The sequence below is a fragment of the Podarcis tiliguerta genome (assembly GCF_965153285.1).
Source record: "Podarcis tiliguerta genome assembly, chromosome: 6".
Taxonomy (NCBI): Eukaryota; Metazoa; Chordata; class Lepidosauria; order Squamata; family Lacertidae; genus Podarcis; species Podarcis tiliguerta.
Window position 1 is genome coordinate 95952287 of NC_139539.1, and position 14340 is coordinate 95966626.

At 44.9% G+C, this 14340-nt stretch overlaps 2 protein-coding genes across 7 annotated transcripts in view; one reads left to right on the plus strand and one right to left on the minus strand.

Moving 5' to 3' along the window:
- The window catches only part of COLGALT2 (collagen beta(1-O)galactosyltransferase 2), a 59111-nt gene extending 55637 nt beyond the window's left edge, over window positions 1-3474 (minus strand). The window contains exon 1 of one of the 2 annotated variants that reach the window (XM_083446488.1): window positions 2955-3474. In XM_083446488.1, coding sequence (XP_083302614.1) covers window positions 2955-3211 — 257 coding nt within the window. In that variant the 5' untranslated portion in view covers window positions 3212-3474. Of the gene's footprint in view, window positions 1-2615 lie in introns of both variants that reach the window. The other variant, XM_083446489.1, reaches the window with a different exon arrangement.
- Window positions 3475-6773: 3299 nt separating this feature from the next.
- TSEN15 (tRNA splicing endonuclease subunit 15) overlaps window positions 6774-14340 on the plus strand; it is a 30588-nt gene continuing 23021 nt past the window's right edge. For 2 of the 5 annotated variants that reach the window (XM_083446572.1, XM_083446571.1), the window contains exons 1-3: window positions 6793-6938; window positions 10679-10760; window positions 12308-12443. In XM_083446572.1, coding sequence (XP_083302698.1) covers window positions 6837-6938; window positions 10679-10760; window positions 12308-12443 — 320 coding nt within the window. In that variant the 5' untranslated portion in view covers window positions 6793-6836. Of the gene's footprint in view, window positions 6939-10678; window positions 10761-12307; window positions 12444-14340 lie in introns of all 5 variants that reach the window. The other 3 variants (XM_083446573.1, XM_083446574.1, XM_083446570.1) reach the window with 2 other exon arrangements.

Genomic DNA, 14340 nt, shown 5'->3' on the forward strand with positions numbered 1-14340 from the left:
TGTTCAGAAAAGAAAGACATGGCATCTTTGGTTGTAATGTCCCAGAACAGAGACTGTAGTGATAAAGGAAGTTCTACAACACCAAGTAACATAAATATCTTTATTAAACTACGTGAAGGACTGTGCACCAAAAAATCATCAAACCCAAGTATTATAATTTTCTCAATAACACATTACTGCACATTACTGGTTTCTAGTGTAGGATTTTTCATGGTGACTCACTTACGCACACAGAGGATTTTCGATCTGACCACCAGAGTCATAGGCTGGTGAACCTATTTGCTAATGAAAGCTGCTCTCAGCATGAAGAGGAAGCCTAAATTAAAATTGCATGCTGAGCTCAGAAAACCCTGTCCGCTACCCTCACAGATATGGCCATCAAGTTTAGTCCCATGAATTACAGGAGATGCAGTTCTGTTTGGGTGGGTCCTTACAGTCCATCATGTGAACCCTTTATAGCTTCATCCACAGCCTGAGAGCTATTGTTTTAATTTTTTCATCTAAATGACATCCTGATCTAGGAACTTTCACTGCTCTAATTAATTCACCTAATAAAAATAATAAAAGGACCATTTCCGATGTGGTGCCACGGTACAGGAAACCTGCAACCACATGGCAAGCCCTTTTTCTACAACACTTAGCCATATGAAAAGATGAATGCCTCTAGCACACATATTCACTGTGGAATATGATAAAAGATGATAATCTGTATCCTGGCCTACCATTGTGGCATAATGTTCCTTTTATCCTTTGGGTGTCCCCACCTTGGCAGTTTCACCAACAAATCAGTACAAGACATCTGGGGCGTGCAGACTTCAAGCTTGTGAAATCTACTTTATTTTCTTCCTAGAACCTCAAGACCCACTACTAGCTGAAACCATGTGAAAAATAGTGGCTTAGAAAGCGAGGCCGGCAGACAGACACTTAGTAGGTTTTTTTATACACTGTACCTTTAAAGCACATTCTCAATGCTTTCTCACCCTCAAATAATTCTGAGGATCATAGTTTTATAGTTCCCAACAACCCTTAACAAAATACAGTGGCCAGAATTCTTTGAGGGAAATAAAGTGTTTCAAATGTGCTTAAAGGTATAGTGTGTATACAGGGTAGAACCAGACATCTTCAAGGGTCCAGACAGCCCAGGAACCTGTGCTGAGAACCAAGATTACGTACATGCATTTCACACAAAAATCCCATTCTGGTTCCCCCTCCTAGTTCCCAAAGCTCTCCTCATTTCAGCAGCCTAGTTGCAGGAGGAAGGGGGCTAGCATTTTCTATTGTTTAACAACTGGGAGTAAAAAACCCTTGGTTATTTCCTGAAAACCACCCAGATATCCACCAGCAGACCCCAATCCCCTCCGGCCCACCTCTGCGATAGACTGAGACTACGGAAAGAAAGAAGGTCCTTTGGAACCATGACGGCCTTTCGAGGCTATTTAGCACATTGTAACAAACTTGTCATGAGACAGGCGGGGGCGGGGATTACGAGATGCACAACTTAAATCACTCCACTTATGATGGAGCTGGATATTATGGTCTGGCTTTTGGCAAGTTGCCAGTCTGTAACCATACACAGAGGTCCTTATCTATGTACAGTGGGAGGGGGAATCGTACTGGAACATGTGTTTTTTTCATTTGGGAAACCATTTAAAGCACAGGTGTGAACAGAGCCCCCTGCAATAAACCCCACTAAGCTGTTTTGAAGAGTGACAGCCTCTGCAGCTTTTGTTTGGAAACTATGCTCCTCCTTCTTCGCTCCCTTACAGTTAGCCACGGGCCGGCCCTTCCTTCTACCACATGTGCCCTACCCTCCCAAACACATGGCTGGGAGATCGAGTTACCTCTTGCACTTAATGCTTCTGGAGACAGTTGAACAGCTACTGTATTCCCCTTGGGGGCAAGGAGAGAGGGGAACTGCTGTGATTTCAGTCTCCCACAGAAACCCAACAGAACAAGCCAAGGTGGTGTTCAGTGGGGTTTCTGTGACAGACGTAACTGAATGATGAAGTGGTACTCAGAAATAGACACAGGGACAGAAAACACACACAAACTAGCTGCTTCCAAGAAATCTCTCCCTATGCAAAAGCAACAGCTGCAAAAGCCTAGTTATTAATAAATTGCTTGGGGACAACCAGGTATTGCAGTTAGAGCATGCAAAAAAGGGTTATAATTTTTCCATCTCATTCAATTGAAACCTGCTTAGTAGCAACAGCTTGTCAAACCAATTCCAGAAGCCCACAGCCTGGCTGAGCGCTGACGTCTGCCTTCCCCCTTCCTTTTGCAGAAGATCTTGAATCTCAATGGGCTTCTGAGCCACAAAGATTCTCCTCATCTGTCTTGTGCTTCCTGTGTGCAGTCCCTGCTGCAGACGGCAAGATTAAGTCCCAATTTTAGACTCCTGCACGTTCTGTTACACTACTCGCATATGCCAGTAAACCATTGTGAACCTGAGCAAATTTACTCAGAAGCAAGTCCCGGTGAGTTCAGGGGGTTAGCTCTCAAATACATAGGATTACAAATTGCAACTTTTCCCACCCTGCTTGGTTGTGCCTCTCCCATCTCACCTCCTTCAACCTTCCATTCATCACACCAGGTGTTTCCAGTCTTTTACTCACCCCCGCCTCCGGATCTTTAACCTCAACATCCTATGCAGGCAACATCAAAGATGACAAAAATATTGCTTCCATCACAGGGTGAAAATTTTCATCTATGGATTTCTGAAGACCCAGCTTCAGCTAATGGCACCGGAGCAGACCTGGTAGAACTCTGGCCCCTTGATCAGTTGGCAACCTTGCCTGCAAACTCCCACCAACTCCCACGTTTTCCTCCATCCATCTCCTTGATGCAGCTACCTGGAAACTTTTCTCTCGCCCAGCCTCCGTCGGGATGAGGTCACTGAGGTCTCCCCCCCCCCCCGCCGCCCGTCTCTCCGGCGGCGCCTTCGGCCAACTTACCAGAGGGCGATCCTGTTCTTGGGGTACCGCAGCCTCTCCACGCAGCCGAGGAAGTGGGGCAGGGAGTGGGCAGCGTTCCTGGCGAGGACGGCGAGGAGGACGGTGGGCTTCTGCAAGGCGGATTCCGGCAGGGGATCCGGACCGAGCTGCTCCGGGGCTGAGCAGCTGCCCCCGGGGAGCCGCAAGAGCCAGGCGAGGGGCAGCAGCAGCAGCAGGATCCGGGCAGGGCGGCGAGGGAGCGCGAGGGTCGCAGCCATCTTTCGGGGAGCCTCTGCTGACAGTGGCGGCCGGGAGGCGCCTACCTGGAGAGCAGGCGGGAAGGGAGGGAGAGGAGACCGGGCTGCTGCCGCGCGCCCCCGCCTCGCCTTTTTATTTGCTCGGAGGAGGAGGAGGGGGGGGGGCTGTGCCTTCTCGGCGAAAGGCGGCTTGGCGGGGGCAAAGCTCTCCGCTCGTGGAGCAAGCAAAAACAAAACACGCGTGCTCCTCTCTGTCCATAGTCCCTCCTCTGCCGACCTCCTGAACGACAGAGAGCTTTTTGCAAAACTAATCATAAGTAACGCTAAGAAGGGATAGGTCCGTACAAACCTTTCAGATGATCTTTTTCTTCTGATCCCTATTGGGCTCGGATTGCACCGGGCACACTTCGAATTAATGCTAGTGGACACGGGAGCACAATGTGGTGGTGGAATTTCACGCGACCGGTGGCTCAGTGGCTGTGTTCTTTTTAGATTCTCACGACCAAGAGCTCCATGCATGTCGGAGAAAAGAGGTCCCCACACCGTCCTTTCACTCATGAGCTAGTGTACTACATGTAGGGAGCTTTTTACCAGGGGAAATAATTTTTAAAATGACACACGGGTCAGAAGTTGTGATCCAGAATTCTGCCCCTTCTAGCACAATCCTCTTTCTGCACGTGCACTTGCATGGAAGTCTCACTGACTTCCACAGAATTTACTCCCACAGGTCTAGGGGTCTAGGACTGCAAGAGTGACTGAGACACTGCGGACTCAACGACCTCATTAGGTAGAATGCCTAGAAAGGCCATGGTGGCTGAATCCTGCATACGCATACCCCTACGCGGAGCCAACCTTCTGTGAAGCCTCTGCCTTAATAAATGAAATAACAGATTGGACTGGCACTGAGGTTTTCCTGCTTTGTATTGACTTCAGTTGCTCTATCTGCACATTTATGGCTAAGGATTATAATATACTTTCCTGGCATTGAGGTTGCAACCCCATGCACATTGCAAGCCCCAATGAACACATGGTTCTGTAAGGATGTGATTACGGATGCTTCCCAACAACCTCTTTATTGAACATACATCCTGATACGTTCGTGGGGAAACTAGACAGTGGTTGGCTGTTTAATGAGCATTCACTCTTAATTTGTTTGTAGAGATTTTGTGTTTGGTTGTTGGGAATCACTGCTTCCAGGAAGCATGCATAGCATTGGCCTACAGTACTTGTCTAGCTAAGCCACCTTCCCAGTCTACTCCCTGCTAGAAAGCAATCATAATCTAGAGCAGAGTTTTCCAAACTTTTCATGTTGGTGACACACTTTTTAGACATGCATCATTTCACAACACAGTAATTCAGTTTCACTAGCAAACCAGAGGTTAAAGTAATCCCTTTCTAGCCCTGTGCGGGGAGTGTTTGTGCAACACACCTACACACTGCAGCCAACACACTAATGTGTCGCAACACACAGTTTGGAAAGCACCGATCTAGATTTTATAGCCCAATCCTATGCATGCATACCCAATGCATTCACCGAAACAAATGTAATTAGGACTGCAACGTAAGTGCAGCTGGATAACTCAAGCAAATGACCAGAGAATTTTGATTAAGAAGGAAGCATCTCCCCACCACCACCCACTGAGTTCCAGGAGGCTCCCAGTTAAGCCTGTATAGGATTGCAGACTAAGATTCAGATTTCTGTGGAACCACTAAAATATTTGGCAGTCCTTGCAACAGGAAGCAGATGTATGGGACAGTTCCTTCAAGAAACAGTAGCATGTTTTCATTCTTCTCACTATGCTTTCAATAAATGTCCCTCAGAAGCCAAAAAGGAGCCTTTTCAGAGTTGCCAATTTGTGGGATTATTTTTAGGAGGCACTTAATAAGATCACACTTCCAGAATTTCTTTCATGAAACACAAAACTGAGTGAACTAAACAATCTTCACTTTTAACCCAAGCATGCATTTGGAGACCTGTTTCTGAATATTTTACCATATATTTGCATGGTGGTATTGCTTCTGTTGTGAGCCACCTTAGATCAGGCTGCAGCCCACTAGGTCTCAACCTAACGGTTAAGTATATTAAGTGTATATAATCTGTTAAAGAGTTAAGCATATAATCTGTCAGTTATTTTTTTTAGGCATAGCACAGATTTGGGATGGGGGACTGGTGAAGCTACAGATGTTTTAAGTGCTGCTGTTTTATGTTTGTAAAAATCAAATACACCGGCTTCTCACATTGGTATTAGACTTATCACTCCAAAAAAATACTAGCAGAAACTGTGCTATTGCTGAGAAGCTTGTCTACCAAACTGTATGCCTTCAAAGTATGCCTTCAGAATGTTTTGAGTTAGTTCAAAAGGCCACTCATGACTTAGACATTTTGCTCAAGTACCTTGAGCACATATACACCCCCCCCCCGCCCCACTCAAAGGGAATAGTTCGAAAGAATGCCCAACTTGCTTTGGCATCTGAGCCAGACTAGCCCACAAGCACCTCTCCCTGGGAGTAAAACCACAACAATAAACTAAAAAGCAAGCCGCTTGCCTCCTTCCCATGAAGCCCCCAGTCAGCGCCTGAGGCCACTGCCTCTCTTGTCTTGCGGCAGAGCTGGCCCTGCCAGCGCGGATTGGGAAGAGCTGCTGCTTGCACGATGCTTCCCTGTGTGTTGGTTTTGGAGGGGCCAAACTTGGGAGATAATCTTGTTCCATTTTCCTTTTCCTTGCATTGGATTTGTGCCCTGACGCGTAGACCACAACTGCACGCCACATGCAAGGATCTCTGCAGAGCGAGGAGCATGCTTCGCAAGGAAGACGCAGCATAAGAAGCATGGCTTTACCTCATGGGTCACACCATCAAAAATATCACCGGCCGACTTGGGCAGACCAAAGGGCTGCTTGTCTGGTTAGCAGGCAATCCTAAAGTGGCAGCTCACCATTTTACAGAAACATTAGGGAGAAATAAGTATTAGTTAAGAAATGATGCCGGGGGGGGGGGGGCTGCTTCTGCTTCCCTGCTGGGGGAAGGTTTTCAACTTTCAAATTCCCCAAATGTGGGGTGCTGAAAAGCTGTAATGTGACCTGAGAACTCAAAAGAAATTTTGGTTAAATTAATATAATTTAGCTTTGCTTGTTAAGTTAAAGTATGGTAAAAATGCATAGAAATCATTAAAAATGATTTGCCAAGTACTTCCAGTTATATTATATATTGTCATTGTTATCAGTATTTATTATTCTTTACATTTTCAGAATGTAAAATTTAAAAAAAGGTTTTCCAAAAGTAGTTTATGTGCTTCTTCATCAAATGTAGATTTACAAAGCTAAATGTTGTCCACTCACAAAAATAATAGTAGATTTTGATTCTTCACACTCAAAACATATTTTTAAGACCACTCGCTGAAAAAATTGGCAAAATGTAATTTTCTCCCCCTAAATGACTACCCTGCTCCTCCCTCATAAAAGGATCACACCCCCCCCTCCTTTGAAACTCAATTTCAGTTAGGATCTATTCAGGCGGCCTTGGATACTTCGGGCGACGGAGCCGCCGCGTCGGGAGGGGGAACCTTAGAGGCGGGCCGCGTGTTCCGCGGGGGACCCTGAGCGCCGAGACACCGCGCGGAGCGAAGCCGCGTGGCGCGCGAGAGGCCATGGCGGGCGAGGCGGAAAGCGGCGCGTCGGGCGGCCCAAGTTCTTTTCCGGAGGAGGCGGCGAGGACGCTCCGCGGGAGCCGGCGGGAGGATCACCCTGCGGTCGGTATAGCCGGGGAACAGCCCGCGCTCGCTCCGCCTTGCCCTCCGCCGAAGAGGCGCGCGCGGGGCTCGGGGCTGCCCTTGCAGGGGCGCTGACGCGTAAGGCAGTTCTTTCTGCCTTCGAAATAACTATCCTGATTAGTTATTGAAAAGATTAAGCTCGTATCCCGCCCTTCATCCGTAGATCTCTGGGTGGGTCATAACATAAAAATGCAAGATTAACAAAACCATAAAATACGCAAGAAAAACAAACAACAAGAAGAAAGTTATGAAAACATCGTCCCCATCCTGGAATCAGGAATGGACCTTGGTAATATAGCACCCCGGGAGGACAAAATTTGACTCCCCCCCCCCCGTAATCTTCTTTTCACAATAATTCCTTCTGGAATAGTTGCCTTTTAATGCCTTATTATTATTATTATTATTATGTGCCCAATTGGCTTAGTGCCTTGTAGTGTATAAATTGTGCTTTTAATGCATGTTACACACTGCACAATGTAATGTAAAAACATTTCCCTCCCCCACCCTGCCCCAGTGAGGAATAAATATTATGAGGAGTGGTGTATAAATGCCTTTAAATAAGCAATTAGAATCAAAAACAGCAGAAGCCTGCCTCCAGGCTTACAGTGTAAATAGACACAAGAAAAAAGGAAAGGGGGGTATTGTCAGTGGCACCTCTGGCTATGTGCAAAGTGCAGTGCTAGCTTTAAGTGTTTTTCAACCTGCAGAACAAAGCGAAAATCATTCCCTTCCTCACTTGCAGTTGTTAATAGAACAGCTTATTAATGGAAGTTGGAGGGAGAGTGTCTCTGACCATGCTTTCTGCTCGTTATGATCTTACTATACTATCCTTTGCCATGTGAAACTGCATCCACTGATGGGTGAATGGTTGTGTATTAAGGGCTATACACCTGGTCCAAGGAAGAGCAAAGGAACGATAAAGTTGGCACAGCATTATGTAGGCACTTGTCACAGGTACATGTCTCTATTTGCAGTGCCTATCGCCATGCCAGGTGCCATACATGAATTAAGAGGGAGATGGCACAGACTTGCAGTTTAGTTGCACGTGACACATAAGGAAAAGAATCCAAAGGGAAGTGTGCCACATATCAGTGAGTAAAAGTAAAATATATGTGTGCAATAGCTTCTTAGGTATTACGTGAAGGGATAAAGAGCAATTTGGACATGTGGAGCAGCAAGATAAAATCAACAAATAAAATGAACAAAAAAATGTTCAGGATGAATAAGCAATGGAGCAGGGTTTCCCAAGCTTGGATCTCCAGCTGTTTTGGACTACAATTCCCATCATCCCTGACGACTGGTCCTGCTAACTAGGGATGAAGGGAGCTGTAGTTCAAAAACAGCTGGAGACCCAAGTTTGGGAAACCCTGAACTAGAGTGAAGTAACATGTATATGTGACCCAGCTCTGTAGTTTTATAGAGAAGCCTCTCAAGCAGCCAAGTTTACTGGACAAGTAGCTTTGCACCCTTGACTGACTGACCTCAAATTCTGTCATGCCCTGGTGCAGGTTCATCTCTGGACTAGAGATGAAATAGCAGTTATACTGAACTCAAGAATCTAAGAATGATCCTGTAAGAAAGGTCAACATATTTGCATACTGCAGATGACAAGCCAAGAGGAGTAGTGTCCTGCTAAAAGGAATATACTGTGTTTATGGCTGAGGCATTTAAAACCATTTTTTAGTTTAGAAAGAAGATAAGTAGGATGGGACATGATAGAGGTGCGTGATGTCAAGAAAGGGGATAGAGAAATGTTTTTATCATACTGCGACCCAGAGCCCTCCAAAGAAGGTGGGAGATCTAGGACAGATGAAAGGAAGCACTTCTTCACATAGTTCATGCTTACTCAATATGGAATTTGCTACTGCAAGATGTAGAGATGGCCACCAGATTGAGTGGCTGTAAAAGAGAATTAGACAAATTTCTATAGTAGCTGTATACAACCTCAGAGTCTCAGAGAAGGTACCCCATTGAGTACCACCAGTTACTGGGGAACAACAGCAGGAAAGGGCTGCTGTGCTCATCTCCTGCTTCTGGGCTTCTGACAGGCGTCTGGCTGGGAAACAGGATGTAGGATAAGATAGGACTTCGGTCTGACCCCAAAGAGCTCTGTTCATGTTCTTAACTAATCTGAATCTCATCTTGCAAATGCCTTCTTAGATTCAGGCTCCAACTCTTCTTATAAAACCCTTCTGATTTCAGTGAGTCTTTAAGTATGAAAACAGTATTCAGGATTGGAGCACAAAGAGTCTGTAAAGAATCAGAAAGCTTCGTGTTCAGCTCAAATATTTGTAAGAGCAATAACGTTTAATACACTTAACTTTCTATTCAAGTGTAAGAAGTTTTACAGGACCCTCTGCAATAGTTCTCTGCCTGAGCTGGGTCAACAATCTCCTCCCCCCGCATCACAATGCAGAACTCCATGATCTGATGTGATCTTTACTGAAATAACCCTCTTATGAGTTTGGCATATTAAAAGAGAGCTTATTTTGATGGTTGTGTAACACAAGCCACCAGAGGTTTAAGAAAGTATTAGCTTGTTCAAGCTTATAAAATGCAAACTTTACAACTCAGATATTTTGCTTTTTTGATATGAAGAAGGAATCAAGCTCTCTATAGTGATCAAGGCATTATAATATGATTATACTGTGCCGGGTGCAGGTGAAGCTTGCAGCATGTCCCTAGCAGTGCTGCGATTTTACATTTGCACAGCACCAGCGCTTAAACAGGGAACCTCATGTGTGGAAGCCGGTTCCTAATTTGACAAACAGGGTTGTGCAACATTGTCCTCTGTAACTGGCAGGCAGCAGGAAGGCGCTGCATCAGGGACAAGGAGCCTGTGGCCCACACAACGCCCATCAGCCCTGACTTTGCTGGCTGAGGCTCAAAGGAGTTGAAGTCCAAGATCATATGCAGGTGCCACAGAACCCCCCCCCCCCGCTCTGTATTAGCCAGCCCTGGCAAAAGGACCAGGAGCCTCACCTTCTGGCCCTGGCTAGTCAACAGAAAAGTACCTTCTGGCTCCAGCTGAACCCGTGTGATATAGTGGTTAGAGTGCTTTGCTAGACCCTGGGAAATCCAGATTCACATCCCTAGGAAGACATGAGGAATGCCAGGTGACTGTCCCCATCTCTCAGCCTAACCTACCTCACAGGGTTATTGTGAGGTTAACATAGAGGTGAGAAAGAACCACATTTGCTGCCTCAAGCTCCTTGGCAGAAAGATGAGATATAAATGCAGCAAGTAAATACATCGCTGTGGCAGTTATTTATAAATAGCAGTTCTAGCAATGGATATTCCAAGTTCAGTTTCAGATACAGCTGCTTGCTGCCCGCTTCCTGTCTCAGGGGCTTGCCAAAACAGATTTAAAGCAGTCCCTGCTTGGGACAGTAGGCTTGGGACAGAACCGGCCCTGTTTTATGAACAATCAGTGTTGCTAAATCATGCCCCTCCCCTTCCAAAACACTAAACTGCACCTTTTGGAAGACAGTTTTATTGGCATTTTCAAAACATGACCTGCAAGTCTTTTAACAGACTATCTAGCAGTAAATCCATTAACAGGCCTGAAAAAAACTGTGTGTGCTGTGCTTTTTGGGGGGGTTCTTCCAAACGTCTCTAGAGTTGATGGGAAAAACTTTCAAATATTGTGGATAAAACTGCTTGAATTTTGTTGCATTGCAGTAGCTTTTACATCTATTGCTTACTATTGTGTCTTTCAGCTCACAGGGATGATGTCGTTGGATGTGGCTGACAGCAGTTGTGTGCATGCTGCTTTCTTAGTTTACTTAGACCTCTTAGAAGGTAAGTTAATGGAGGCAGCTTCAAAGGCAGACTGAGGAATAAAAAACCCAAGCTGCTAAGGCATATCATTTGGTTTAAAAAGAGTGCCAATAACGCCCTTTGTGTACTCTTAGAATACCTTGGACTTTTGCAGACATCACTTGAGCCTGTCTGCACTTCTGAATTGTCCCATCTTGAACCCACCTAACCTCCACGCATTGGATGTTTCATTTTCAATTAATTTCACTTTTGATTTGTATACAGCCTTTCTATATTACTGTGCACAAGTGATAATAAAAACATAACTTTCAAATAAACAACTTATATAAAATAAAGTAATATTTAATAATCCCTTGGAATATAATAGTGCACAGTAAAATGAAATGTCAGCAACTAATAAACAGAAATTCACACTTTACAATACATAATAACTAAATATAATCAATAAAAACAACAGCAAGTCACAATGCATAAAATACCACATGTAAAAGGATCAAACTGAGAAACAAAAGACATACAACTTACAAAATTATTTAAAAAGAAAATCCCTGAACTCATCTTCTCGCTTGCCAGCTGTTTCTGCTGTTCATCGTCTGGGAAAGGCTCCTAGGGCTGGAGGTTGGGGCAAGGCAGGTGGAAAAAGCCATTGCCTGGTGGCCAGTGCAAAGTCTCTCTCCCCTCGACTCTGCATATCAGTGTTACAATGCCCAGCCCCACAGAGCCCAACATACCTGTAGTGACTGTCCTCTCCCCATCAGGCGGAGGTGGTGTCACACATGGGCTTGATATAGTTAGATTCACATCTTCATAGGATTCTTGTTGGTTTCATTAAAACCTACAGCAGTAGTCGCACACTGATGATTCCCCCTTGCAAGCTGTTAGAGAAAATAGATCAGTTAGATAGCTGATAGTCACCCAGGTGAGTCTCCACCTCCCACCCACCCCTTGTAACTTCACGTCAGATATGACTAGCACTATGTGTCCTGGGTACACGCAAGATCCCTCGTACAGCCACCTGCACAATCATGGCCATTGTGGTGGTGTGGATAAATTACTGGAACTGGACCAAAATGAACCTGACACACATCCCTACTTGAACGACTTACCCAAGGTCACTAAATGAGCTTCATGGCTCTCTCTCAGAATATGGTTGTGAGAGTGAATAAGGATAGGAACATAGGATGGTGCCTGTCAGATCCCTGGTCCATCTAGCTGAGGATTGTCTGCTCCGACTGGCAGCAACTCTATGGTTTCAGGCAGCGAGTCATTGCCAGCCATAGCTGGAGGTACTGGGGACTCAAGCTGAGATCTTCTGCATGCAGAGCAGATGCCCTGACCCTGGTCTGTGTTCTTCCCCAAGAACTCTTGAAGGAAGAGAGAAATCTAATACAGTATCTAAATATACTCTAGGTGTGTCACTTGTTCTGTGGTTGGTTTCAGACTTTTCTGTCTCTTACTGCAAGACGCCTTGAGTCTTCCTTTAGAAAAAGGTGTTTAAGAAATCCAGTGAACCAAACTGAATGCTATTTTTTATTTAGTTCATTCTCATTTTGCTGCTGTTCCTTCAGCTAGGAACTGGCATGAGGTGTCCTACATTGGCCTTGCGGAATTCCAGCTTGTGTGTCTCTGTGGACGAGAGAGAGAAGCGGATGGTTTTCAAGTGGTGGTGCCAACTCCTGTCCACGTGTCAATTAGCCATGAGAGGTGAGCAAGGACCCACAGAGGCTTTGGTTTTGAGTTTATTTTAGCCAAACCAAACATAGGTTGGCAATGCTCAAGGCTGTTTTGCTCCTGCAGTTTTGCTTGGCAAAGCTTGGTGAAACCATAGAAGCTGCCTTTGAAGATTGTTTTAAAACTTTGGCTGGTTCAGAATATAACAAGCAGGACTCACTCAATGGAACACAACTTGCAAAAAAAATCTTCACCAGCTGCTAGCTTGTTTCTGAGCACATTTCAGATATAAATGTAAATCTCATCTCCTGCCTTCCTGGGAGGTTTAAAGGACTGGGTCTCAAGTGGGCATTAATAAAAATTTTAAAAATTCCAGATGCTAATTTCTAGATCCAGGGCCAATTCAGTGGTACCTCAGGTTACATACGCTTCAGGTTACAGACTCCGCTAACCCAGAAATAGTGCTTCAGGTTAAGAACTTTGCTTCAGGATGAGAACAGAAATTGTGCTCTGGCGGCGCAGCGGCAGCAGGAGGCCCCATTAGCTAAAATGGTGCTTCAGGTTAAGAACAGTTTCAGGTTAAGAACGGGCCTCCAGAACGAATTAAGTACTTAACCCGAGGTACCACTGTATCTGTATAAAACAGTGGCAGAATTGTGGACTTGCGCAGTTTAGAAAATTTCCTTCTTGTACCCCAGGATCAGATGGTTTCCAGATCACTGTTGGCTTTTGTCAGTGACATGGGAAAAGAATACCAATTCCTGGTTCCTTATGTGTTGGTCGGCACCCACAAATCTGTTGAAACATGTTTTTAGTTACTGGAGTTACAATATCACCAATGCATCTTTGACTATTTCATTAAGCTTTTCATTCATGTAGAGTTTCTATAAATTTGTGTGGTGGTGATGCTGTTTGCTCTGCCTTTGGCATTCTGCTAAAAGATGACATTCTTGGGATGGCAAAGGGTGAATGAATTACATTGATTGAAGGTCCACTTGGCAACCAGTCTTTCTAATAGGGCAAACATTGAATGTGTGATTTCTCTCAAGCCTGCTCTGTCTGTTTCATTCTCAGCTGCCAAATGACTCCACTTAAGAACTTGTGCCCAGTTCTCCTATGTGGCTGCAGTTGTGCACACCATCATAAATACTAACAGTGAATTAGTTTGCCATGTGTAGATCCTTATGCAATCCAAACAGTCTCGGCTGTGCAGAAGTGGGCGATAGCAGCAGTTTTGGAGAAGCCCAGTATTTGTAAAGAACACAAAGTGTTTGGGGTGGGGTGTGGAAATCCAAAAGCAGCTCAGTGAGGGCTCAGCATACATAATGGACACAGAATACTGACTGTCTTGGTGGATTGGTGGTGGTGGAACAGAATGGAATGGAATATCCTGGAAATGGAATATCCATGGTTGACTGGTCAGAATCTGGAACATCAGTGCTCCGCAGTGCTAATTTTGTGGCAAGTCCAACTTGGCTTACCTCATTCCTCAAACCAGGGTTTGTCATCTTGCTTAAAATTTGGATTCATGAGGATCCAATGACTCACTATTTTGAATAACTTGCATGGGAGTGTATTGCTTCATAATTCAGGGAAGCATTTGAATCCTCCCCAAACATTGAATCATGTGAGTCTTTGGACTGAGCCAATCACACATCAGCTGGAAGATGGCGTTGCACATGATGGCAATGGGGACACAGGGCTTCTTTTTTGACATTTTAAAATTCATTTTCACTTTTAACATTTATCATCATACATAAATTAAAATCGTTTTACAAATAGGATTCTCGGAATCCTGGAACTTCCCTCTAGCCCTCCATGGTTTCCCCAGATAATCTTTTTCAAACTGCATCGTATCGTATTCTCCGTATTTTCTTGAAACTCAGTTTTTATCATAGTTCTCTCTTCATTGCAAGTGTTGTCAAAATCC